The sequence below is a fragment of the Harmonia axyridis genome, chromosome 2 (genome assembly GCF_914767665.1).
Source record: "Harmonia axyridis chromosome 2, icHarAxyr1.1, whole genome shotgun sequence".
Classification (NCBI taxonomy): Eukaryota; Metazoa; Arthropoda; class Insecta; order Coleoptera; family Coccinellidae; genus Harmonia; species Harmonia axyridis.
Window position 1 is genome coordinate 19,715,388 of NC_059502.1, and position 12,529 is coordinate 19,727,916.

Below are 12,529 nucleotides of genomic sequence, written 5' to 3' on the forward strand. Positions count from 1 at the left end.
ATTAGTCAATAAAAGTTTTGATTGGTTATTCAAAAGTAATGAGGTAATTAAAAAACTCAAATGAACAAATGGAATTGTTCCCAGTTCACAGACAATTATGTCAGTCACATATTTAATAATGTTAAATTTTCAGATATTAATGAGGATATTTTTAGATTACAAATGAAGGAGAATTCATAACAAACGATATTAAATGAATCATTTCTTGTAATAAATATTTATATTATCAATAAATCCTCCGTATATCCCCCTAAACGTAGCAGATAATAACAAAAATACTAATGATAATTTAAATTGAATTTTGAAATTACAATACTCTTTCAGTATGTTGTACTTTATTTTCATTGCTTACTTGATGTATTACTGGAATTATCCAGTTCTTTTTATCGATATTTTTAAAATCTGAATATTCCCATCAAAACATTAACCGAAAAACTATATGTCACATTCTGGAAATAATTCATGCGATGCTATTCTAGGAAAGAAGGAAGATGATATTACTCTTGTGTTTTCAATGAAGATAAGGATAAATGTAATGAGAAAACTTGGTTCGAATTCTGAAGAATTTAATAACTTAACCTAGGCGAGGTGACCTGACATTTGAATATTAATACCGTGAGGATGTTAAAATACAGCCCTGTCTTTTCCGGGCACAATTCGACAATGACCTAAAGACCTACCTAAATAACAATGTAAATAAAACGATAAGTATTCGATTGGAAACAGAGATGTTAAAGTTGAATAAATGTTCGACATCAACAAGCAATAACAATATAAACAAATATCACTTCACAGAAATAGTCTGAATTTATTCGGCAAATCATAATATAAATATTTGATTTTCGTTCAGTTTTCGGCTTTGAATTTTAAGTTGACAATTCAGTTTAACACGACAGAGCTTTAAAACATCAAGTTGTAACAGAACTATTAAATAAATATATGAAGTCTTCATAACATCTAGACATAACATCGTCGTTTACAATTTAAAAATAAATACTTATAACTCACCATCTTTCATTCCCTGTGTGGTAGAAGAGCCACTACCATTACTTTTGTCAACAGTACAATACATAATAACACACTTTATCACTAGAAAATTAGTCACACTCACCGAATTAAAATAACCATAATTAAACGTTTGTTAATTTTGGTTAATTTCCAGTTTTATCAGAGACACGAACAGCACTGCCTTCTCATAGCGGCCATTACTATTTTTTGTTTACATTTTCCTACGCAGATGGCGTTGAACTTCTACGGATCCTCGCATCCAAGACCGCCAATTCTAATCCAACTGAAAACTTGAACTAGAAAGGTGGAAAACTACATTTTTCACTGATTGAAAAGTAAAACTTAACTTTCACAAGGATTAACCTCAAAGAATATTCTGCATTTATCATTTACATTTAAATTATATTTTGGAGCATTTTATATTTACTGCGTTATTTTGTATCAATGTACCTACCCACATTGAAAATATAAGATTATACCTAGGTATATGAATTTGAATCATGTTAAATTTTCTTCACACATAACAAATTGTGATGAATTCCTAAAGATAACATTCAACATTACCTAAATTGAAATTTTCAAGCAGATAGATAAGGTATGAATATTGTTAATTGTGAGGTGAAATTTGAATTTGATTTCGCTGAAAATTATACTGGGTGAAACATAGCTAAATACCGATAATATTCATAGATCCAATTATTGCTATTATTGTCTATTTTATTCTTGAGAAACAGGAATCATTTGAAATATAAGATTGGAACAGAATTTTTGACCAAAATCAAATATGTAGTAGGTACAGCGTGAAATGTTACACTTATTTGAACATTAAAAATAATATTGATGGTGATAGTTATTATATTCATATAAATAATTTTTTTAATATTCGTCTTCATTATTCGATATTAATTCTTAACAGGAATATACTTCAGTTCCAGCCATTGCAAAAAACGAATTCATTCCATGTCCATTCATTTATTATCTTTTTTCAGTTTATTTTATAGATTCGCTAATGTGAAATCAACTATTTATATGATTGAAATGTACCTAAATGAAAGTAAATAAATATTAGATTTCAGCCTACTAGTATTTTTGTAAAAAATGATAAATTGTTATTTGTGTTAGGTATATTTGAAAGAATTTTTGGGAAATTTCGGTTTGAGAACATTTCTTCACCTCAGAAGTTATAATTCAACTTTCTATCAGACTACTTCAATCATAATATAATTAGGAATATTGATACCAAAATAAATATAAATAAATAGGATTTATTATGTCTGATTGAAATAATTCTTTTCACTGGTTGGTGCATTGGAGGAATTTGACTGAAGATCACTTAGGCTTGACCTAATAGTGAAAATCTGCCTGAAGATGCTAGATTGAATATCTGGACCTAATGGTCTCCGCAGCGAAAAAAGTCCAGGAAAAACTGACGATCGGCAAATCGACTTTTCAGACTTCTGAACTACAGTTGTCGGTCCATGTGTAAGCACCTTTAAATTCATATTACTTCAGGATACAGATTGAACATCAACATTTTTTTTTTGTTGGTTTCATATCTGTCATCTCGAAAGAATGTTTATTTTGCAAAGAAAATAACAAATTATGTCGAATCCATTGGCATTGAAGATAATTTTAATAAATTCTATGATCATTGGAAAACTCTCAGAAATGACGTTTAACGTTTTGGTTATAACCTAAAAAACAATATTATGTGCTGAATCTGGATGGAATATTCGAATTTTTGCAACGTTTTCAGATTTTCCGTATCATGAATGAATATGACAAATTTTCACTCTTACAAACTCATGTGATCGAGCTATTTTGACACGATCACTATGGCTTCGAAGAATCATTTACTTCTGAATCCAATTCCCGAAGAACCCAAACCAAAAATACTATGTTTCGATATCAGCAACAGTTCCAAAACTGTGCAATTCATATTATGCAGTTTAACAGTTTTTCTATTTTTTTTACTTTATGGTTATATGCAAGAACTGATTTTCACAATTAATGGGTTTCAACCGTATGGTTGGTTTTTAACTTTGGTTCAATTCGGTTTTTATACAATATTTGGATATATAGAAACTAAAATTCAAAAACTCAAATCAAGAAGGTAATTTATTGATATTAACGAGGATAATTTTGTATGAAAATTTGATATTTTAGGATACCCTTGAAGTCATACTTTTTGTTAGCTCTTCTAACATTAGGAACCATGGGATTTTCAAATTCTTCTTTAGGGTATCTGAACTATCCTACCCAAGTCATATTTAAATGTTGTAAACTTATACCTGTAATGGCAGGAAGCATTTTAATTCAAGGAAAAAAATATGGACCACTGGATTTCATTGCGGCAATTTTTTTATGTATAGGATTGACACTGTTCACTTTAGGTATTTATTATATGAAATAACATATAAAACATTTTTCAACTATATAAACTAAGTGGCTGGTTATTTCTTAGCTATGCCTTATCTAGATGCCTCAATAGTGATTTTTAACAATATATTTTTTAAAATTAGTTGACATAGTTCTCCAATGAAATTTTAATTTTAGGTATTATTTGATCATTATGATTTATCAAGCTGTGGATCAATGAGGTCCCCTTGGCTGAAAAATAGAAGTAAATAAAATACATATCTTTTTTGGAAACCACAAAAATCATATGATAAATTTTGTTATCTTCATTTCAAGGTAGAATTCTTTTTGTGGTTCATTAAAACTAACTGAAAGGAATTGAAGAATTAACAAGGGTTATAAAATGAAAGAGATTTCTTGTGTTATTAGTTAAGTTAAGAGGGTACACCACCATGAGGCTGCTCAGTTCAAAACCAAATCAGAGATATTTCCTTTTACAAATCACCGATTTTTATGGGATTTTCAGATTATTTCCTCAAACAATGATCTTCATTGTAGGAAGTTAATATTTTCAATTTGTGAATGAAAAAAGCAAAAAATCTTGGTCACTTTTGGTTTTTCGTTAAAAAATTTATGATATGTTCAATGTACAAAGCACTGACATATTTTTGAAATATTCATGAAAAAAAACTACCAAAAATCATTACAAAAGAGGTAAAACTATAATTTTATGAAAAAAATAATCGACCGTCGTACAGTGCCACCAAAATACTTGTTTGCTTCGAAATGAGAAAGAAGATAAGATGAATGTACAACTTAGTAAACCGTACAAAGTTTGGTCATTGCAGGGGCGCCAGAGAGGAAATGAATGGTAGAGCGGAAAACCACTTGGTGGTAATCCCTCTTCAGAGTTACTTATAAAACTAATTAATTTTTCTATTCATTGATTTTGAACATTACTAAAAGAACTGATTAGATGTGAGAAATTCAATATTTTGTAAGGAACTGTTTTCATTTGTTTTGAAAGCAAGAAGCATCGATTGTTTTGTTATGATGTGGTTTTGTCAGGTTTACATTTCTTATCAGTACTCGATATCAAACTTATATATGCTCCATTTGACAATCCCATGCATTCAGTAGCATGCTAATTTCACTTCTTTCATTAAAATTCTTTAATCACGATCATCTTCATTCGTGTGAATTACGATGTACATTTTTGCTGAGACTCTTTACTGAAATACCAAAAACTTCAAAAGTATTAATATGATTTGAGAACCTCTTTATTGCACTAATTATATAAACAGAATTGATATATTGACATCAAATTTTTGGTAGTTAATATAATTACACTATTCTATAATGAAATTTTTTAGCTGATTCACAAGTGCAACCTAATTTCAATACAACTGGAATCATCATGATATCTATGGCCTTGTTATGTGATGCTATAATAGGAAATGTGCAAGAAAAGTCAATAAAGACCTATGGTGCTCATAATGCTGAAGTTGTTTTATACTCGTACGCTATTGGATTCCTATATTTATTAGTTATAATGCTTGCAACTGGAGATTTTCTGGAAGGATTGCAGTTCTTTTCTAAGGTAAAATCTTATTTCAGAAAGGTTTATGATCTTCAAAAATTGGGACAAAAATATCAGATATTTCAATCTACTCATATCCAAAATAAAGAATCATAACTGAAGGTCACAGTATCAAAACGATTGACAGAGTATTAATATTTCACACAAATTTGAGGATACTTAATCCTACTAGAACCAGAATTATAAAAAAAAATTGTGGACAGAATGAATGCAATCATAAGGCTTTTTTTATAAATGATATATCTACAGAAACAACCTCAATTCTATCATACAATTTCTTGTATTCGCGGGTGACTATTGAAATATTCTTTGTACTTACACCTAAGCACCTCAAATTGATAAGATTTTCATCTATTGGAAGGAATAGATAAATCATAATGTTCCCAATTAATTTTAGATCTAGTTTTAAATATAGGAATCATTTCAAAATTCATTACCCTATACTATACTTCAGAATTAAAATAAATTTCACCAAGATGTTTTGCGCAATCCCTGTAAAGCCCAGAACCACTTTGGAAATTTTTATTTGTTTTTGTATTTTTTTTAGGCTCTATTCAGACTCTATTACGAAATCTTTTGCTCTTCAGTGTAACCAGATATCATGGCTTCTACTAAAAATTGTGGATTCAAACTTTACCCTAAAATTGTCCAAAAATTAGGGTGCAATCAGATTTTTCATATACATATATTCGATTTGCATTTGGTAGTGCCAGTTCAGAGTGAATCTAGTGGAACCCATGATGTTCGTTAAACTGGAGAGCAAAATATTTCGTAATAGGGTAATAAAGGAGCCTGAATAGAACCAGTTTTTTCAAAAAACGTAAATCCAGGAATTTGCCGTGGGTTCAAACGTTGACCTGAAATTATGGTGTAACAGATTGCTCATAAAAAATCTATTAGCTAGTAGACTCTACCAGATTAATGTAAAGCTAGCAGAATCTGCTATTCCTCCCACAATTGAAGAATAAAAAATTTTTCAATAGGAATAACCCTTAAATTATGGTAAAAAAAAAAAGAAAATTCCAATGTGGTTCTGCTATCTCTACTGGAGTTGGGGCTACCTATCTGATAAAGCTGAAATTTGTATGGGATCATCTAGGACTCAAATGATACTCATAACAGATTCTATTAAAATTGGAAAATCGAAGGAGTTGAGAGTGTAACAAGGATTTGAATGTTAATTTTGATTCTTTTTTTGTTGATTCTAATAAGGTAATCATATTCATTATTTATTTCTTATATTCTTATATTTGAATTCATTGATATTGATATTTTGAATAATCAACATATTGCAGGACCCTGAAAGATGCTATGGATATGCATTTATTTTCTCTTTGACTGGATACTTAGGAATACAAATTGTATTGACGTTAATTACCATATCTGGTGCCTTCACTGCAGTTACAGTTACAACATTCAGAAAGGCTCTAACGATAATATTATCTTTTATATTCTTTGCAAAACCTTTCACTTTACAGTATGTTATACAGTCATGTTTCCAGAATTGTCCATTCTCTACTAATTATGAAAATTTTTAGGTATTTGTGGTCCGGACTTATAGTAGTTGTAGGAATCTATATGAATTTATATGCAAAGAAGAATCCCATAACTCTGTCTGATTTGGAAATGAAAATTGAGCATTTGTTCAGGTACTTGAAGCTCAGGGTTTCCTCTAGAAAATATCATAATCATTATATGTCAAACATCTGAGTAGTTACCATACTCTAGCCCAAGGAAAAATCCTTGAAATGAGTGAATTTGAAATGTGATCTTTAATCAATTAAATTATTTAAGGATTTAATTGAAAAGATGAACTGTACATTTGCATTTCAAGTAACTAGAGAAATTCCTATCAGGAGTACGAAGAATAAACATTTTTTAAAAATAATTGTAGATTAATAAAGACCATTTTAGTGAGTATGAATACAATTTTGGAATTATCTCGAAATTGTCTAATTATGACAGATAAATTTCACATGGTGAGTTTTAGCACAACCCACAACTCAGTTTGGGTAGAACTAAAGCTGAGATAGGCAACTGTTGCCAATAATATAGCCATAAAACAAGTATTTCTTTAGCCAAGAGTGATTTAATATCATCAGCTAAATCAAACCCCACAGTGATGATATTGGTGTGGAAAACAGAATAGCCTCATTTTTGAGCGATTGTTCCCTGAAATCGCTATATCATTACTCCCGTTGTCTGTGTTTTTCGAATTTTGAGCCGGGGATGGCATCAAATCATAAAACACGACTAACTGATGACGAATCCGTGTTCAAGTTCGGTCAATGTCGTTTTTACTGACCATAAACGATAACAGGAAGGTGAGATTTTGAGTTTTTAACCAAAATGAGGAAAGCACTGAAATGAAGTGCAGTCAGCAGATTTTTATAGCTCGTTTATTCATGTGCCGCTTGGAGACCACAGAACTGTAGGTATTTGAAGGCGCTTTAATAAGAGTGTTCAAAGCTCTTGACTTTTTCGATATTTTGCTCGAATTTGATATGGATTTGACGACACTATTAACACCAAATTTTGATGGAAGCTTTGAATATCTGTTCTGTATGTACACACAAAATTTCAATCTAATTAGATATGTAATCAAGTATGGGGTATTTATTTTCCAATAATCTTCTTGAAATTTCTATGGCTGTGATGATGAGATCAGCTTCAAATTGTTGATTAATTTTCAAAATCTCAACTCCATCGGTTCCGTAATATTGTTTTTTTTTACTTATCAATATTTTTCTTTCTTCCTGTTTCTGGTTACGCGATCAACATAAAATTTTCCCAATAAGCTGAAAATTTTCATGCTTTACAGGGGTTTCCTAAACATGCGGCAAAAATTCAGGGGGTTGTTCCTTGGACTATTTTAAGCATGTTTTGTCCTTGGATGATTTTTGAAGAACCTCTTTGTTTCGAAGATACAGGGCGAACAACATTTTTCATATTTTTAAAATTAATAATAGTTTAAATAAAAATGCGTACCGCACTGTGTTTACTAAGTAGGTACAATTTATTTTTAAATTTGTTCAACAACATTCCAATTACTAAAAACGGCCAGTTTTTTGACTGAAAATTGATAAGTGCAGATGGTAAAGGAATACAGATTGAACACGGTTTTCATTTGAATTCGTTTTGTGATGTATTAGCAATTAACATTTTATCTTTGACTATTATGAATCGCTAGATTCATAATAGTCAAATAGTCTGCTTGTATGCTGGCTAGAGGTGGTCATTTTCAACAGTTTTTGTAGGTTGAGTTGAATTTTCATGTAATTTTTCATAATAAAATGTTATTATCTGAAATTTTGTTTCCCCTATATCTTCGAAACAAATAGGTTTTTTCAAAAATCATCAAAGGACAAAATATTCTTAGAATAGTCCAAGGAACAACCCCCTGAATTTTTGCCGCATGTTTAGGAAACACCCTGTATATTTCAAAACAATTTTCATCCCGAAAAAAAAATTTCAACGGTCATATACCGCATGTCGGGTTTTGATCCCTTATGAACCCAACTGCGGCATTCTAGTTCGAACCTACCCTACAAATTTCAACTTCTTAGTTTTTTCCGTTCAATCTTATCGTGTAGCTATAAGACATCGAAATTTGACCACCTTGAATCGGGTTACCCAAATTCTTTGTCTAGTGAAGGGATCTCAGAACCCTTTTGAGCTAGAAAAAAATGAATAGCACCTTTTCGGAATCGATTTTTGAGAGAATTAATTTGGCGAAAACCAGTAAAAAATGGCGTAAAATGTAAAGTTCTCATAACTTCTTCAATATTGGTACTATTAACATGAAACAAATACATCCTACAGACACTTTTTATTGTAGAGTCAATCGGTATAATAATTCATTTTTTATTGTCATTAGTTTTGAAGTTATAATACAATTTTGTGTTTTTTAAATGTGAACCATAACAATTTCGATAACAAGTGAAATAGCTCAATTTTTCCCTTTTCAAAAATATACAACATGATATATAAATTTCTTGTCAAACTATAAAAATCATAAAAAGTTTCAGTTTCATACGGCAAAACAACCAAGTGCCTATCTATAGAAATCTGTGAACTTCAGACAGTTGAAATATTCGGTGTCCACCAAGGTCTCCGGATTTGACATAGTCAGATTTTTTCCTTTGGTCAAATTTAAAGAACAACATTTATCAATTTGAAAATGTTGAAAAAATCTAACGGTGTTGGATCCGGAGACCTTGGTGGTCACTGAATATATTAATTATCTGAAGTTCACCGATTATCAAAGATAGGCCCTTGGTTGATTTGCCGAGTAAAACTGAAACAATTGATGATATTTATAGTTTGATAATATATTTATATAGCATGTTATATATTTGAAAAGGAAAAATTTAGCGATATAATTTATTATAGAAATTGTTATGGTTTACATTTAAGAAAACACAAGTTTGAATTATAACTTCAAAACTAATGGCAATAAAATAGTATATTTGTGCAAAAAGTGGTGGAAAGTCCAACTTTTCTCGCGAGTGTGGAAGTTTGTGGCACGAGACTGAAAGCCGAGTGCCGCAAACACACGAACGAGAAAAGGACTTTCTCCACATGTTGCACACTATACTTATCCTACAACTGCACAAATTTCAATAATTCAAGTAATGGACTTGATTCAAATCAAAATGGCCTTCGTTGACAGTATGTGCCGTGGAGAATAATATTTCCCACAATATGAGCAATTGCAATACATAGTCTTGAAATTGAGTAAGCTGTGAAGAATACGCTACTTTCCAAATTATTACACTATTCGATTCTACTAAAAAAAGTGCCAGTAGGATGTTCTTGTTTTATGTTGATAGCACCAATAATAAAGAAGTTATAAGAACATTTCATATCACGCAATTCTTCAATTTTCTTTTATAGCTAGCTTGAAAACAGTTGAATTTATGAGGTTTCGGTTTTTACCAAAGTAAAAAAGTTGTTTTTCCTCCACGACTTCGTGCCAACAGTGGTCATAGATCACATGTATATTTTTACTACAGGTCATGTGATTCCATAAAAATGGTTCATCAGTTTGGTGGCCTTCTTCCCGTTCTGGTTATGAAACAACAATGGATGAAGAAATTCATACTGCTCAGAGGCAGAATTTATTTATTCCATCTACATCTCTTTTCTTCAACTGTTTTTCACATGTAAAATTTTTTCATTTGTTTTTGTTTTTTTAAATATTTTTTACATTTTTCTGATGATAATAATCTAACTACCGTGGTGTCTTCTTAATTTTCAAAGCAATACCTATATTTTATCCTAACCAAATGATCTAATATGTTAGAAATTCAATGTTCAGTATACATATATGAGGAACCTATTATTCAATTTGCTTTTTGACAGACGACGATTCCTAATAACTAAGTGTCCAAAATGAAACGTAATTAATTGCCCACTGCGTGCAGTGAATCAATTTTTATCTATAAAGTACTTTATATGCATGTCTTCTGTTACGCATTTTCAATTATTCCTACTTAGCTACAAAAAAGTATAAATCCATTAGGCCATTATTTTGATATATTTCACAAATACTAGAAATGGAAATGGGCTGTGATGATGCCGTGCATTCTAAATGTAACATGCCAAAAATTGAAATATAGGTATCACGGTTATGAAATGACTTCGTTTATGATCAATTTATTCAGATATTATATACCTACCTGTCTATTTATCTACATTCAATTTATACGGCGACCTCGAAAGGTGAGGTTTTGCGAAAAATTAATTCCAAAAACACACACAGTGTGTATTATACCTTGCACGTACAGGGTGTCCCAAATTCGATGCTCACTGAATGCATCTCAACAACTATAAAACTAAGAAACGATATCATTTTTCGGAATAATAAGAGATATCAGGAAGCAAATCATAGATATCTTGATATTTCGCTATATGTATCTTGATTTCTGTTCGAGATTTTCGAAAAATGGAAATGGAACCGCGAATTACTCACGGGATTTTAGTCTTCTCTCCGGTAATCTAAAATCGATAGATTCGGAATTTCCGGGACAAAAAGTATATTATTTAATAATTTGAAAAGCAGACACATATCATTCAGTCTTCTACGATTCTCCAAGCTTAATATTCTAAAACTTTGTTGAATTTCGGTGTAGTCATGATCGATAATCTGAATTTTACTACTGAGAGACAAGAACCTCAAGAACTTATGTTGTACACTTGCTATTGAAGTATTCAACCTATTTTTTATGGGACACCTTATACATACATATTTTTCATTTATTCCGAGATTTAATTAATTTTGTGTCTATTGTATAATTGTAATCAAGTCATATATAGGATGTTCCATTAAAAAATCACCAACTCTCCTCTACATCTCTGAAACGGTAAATGATTTCTACTGAAAAAAAAACTTTGAGTTTCTCCAATATCACGAACAGAAATCAAGATATAGCGAAATACAGTCATTTTTCAGATACGCCCACTAACTCCGAGAACGTTTCAAAATACCTCTCATCTGCATTCTAATATCTTATTATTTCGAAAAAAGAGATCGCCTTCAACTAATAGGTACCTCTACATATTGGCAACTATCCTATGTGATACAACCATAAATTGTGTTTTATCGAGTCTTATTCTTATTGAAATATTTTCAATTTACTTATCACAGGTTTAAAAAAAGTACTCATAACATTTGAAATCTTTTTTCAAGCCCGTGATAAGTAAATTGAAAATATTTCAACTCACACTATTATTTTAAGGTCATTTTCAACAGCTGAGCTATACTCAAGTATCATAAATACAATTAGGGGTATAATACTTAGTGATAAAAAAAATTGTTTTTAATATCGTCGTAACAACAATGGGGAAAAGATGGTTCATGATGCGTAGAGAAAATTACCACATTCTAGAATTTATACGAAGGAAAATTGTAACCATATAAGAGTGTGCATAAATTTAGTGCATATTCTCCACGAAGAGCTCCGGAAATTTAACTCTTGTTCGCTCGTATGTATATGAAAAAAATTATGAAAATTATCATGAGTATGATTCATTTCTATTCGAATATAACACAGTATCTCATGGTTCTCAATCAATGTGATTTGATTAATTTTAGTTATTGAACCACACAAAGCCATTTGAGGAAGATACTCCTCTCTTCGACGAAAAACTCAAGAATGAAGCCAATATTTCCGTTACTGGAAAACACAACTTGTTTGATGCATTGCTTCAACTTGATTCTAAATAGTTACATAAGAAATGATAGTTACGTTGTTCTTGTGAATAGTGATTTGGATTTAGATGTTCCATACATAAGATTGGACTATCGAAAACCTATATCCACCTCCAATCTTTTCCGAAGAAAATTCAACTTTTACCTCATCGATTGCAGTAAAGTTCCCTTCAAAAATTTCACCGATGCGTTCAGTACACAGCCTTTCTTCAGTTCAGGATCCCGTTTTTTGTTCTTCTGTGAAGATTTGAGGGATGAGACGCTTCTTTCTTTGAGGGACTTCGTTATTATGAATATGATATTTTTGAACACCACGACAGGAGATATCCTGACTTACTTCCCCTATGAAA

General features: G+C 30.8%; 2 protein-coding genes across 3 annotated transcripts in view; one reads left to right on the forward strand and one right to left on the reverse strand.

Moving 5' to 3' along the window:
• The window catches only part of LOC123674125 (cyclin-dependent kinase 14), a 179,958-nt gene extending 178,736 nt beyond the window's left edge, over positions 1–1,222 (reverse strand). The window contains exon 1 of the mRNA XM_045608992.1: positions 1,009–1,222. Coding sequence (XP_045464948.1) covers positions 1,009–1,072 — 64 coding nt within the window. The 5' untranslated portion in view covers positions 1,073–1,222. The remainder of the gene's footprint in view (positions 1–1,008) is intronic.
• A 1,454-nt stretch (positions 1,223–2,676) lies between these two features.
• Positions 2,677–6,854, forward strand: LOC123673472 (adenosine 3'-phospho 5'-phosphosulfate transporter 2). Of its 2 annotated transcripts, none has more exons than XM_045607968.1 (5): positions 2,677–3,121; positions 3,175–3,401; positions 4,740–4,966; positions 6,262–6,443; positions 6,505–6,854. In XM_045607968.1, exons 1-5 carry the CDS (start codon positions 2,844–2,846, stop codon positions 6,674–6,676), a joined length of 1,086 nt encoding a protein of 361 aa, XP_045463924.1. In that variant the 5' UTR covers positions 2,677–2,843; the 3' UTR covers positions 6,677–6,854. The 2 variants fall into 2 exon arrangements, with proteins under 2 accessions (XP_045463924.1, XP_045463925.1); XM_045607969.1 differs by lacking the exon at positions 2,677–3,121 and adding an exon at positions 3,565–3,631 and having other exon boundaries at positions 3,267–3,401.
• Positions 6,855–12,529: the final 5,675 nt, after the last annotated feature.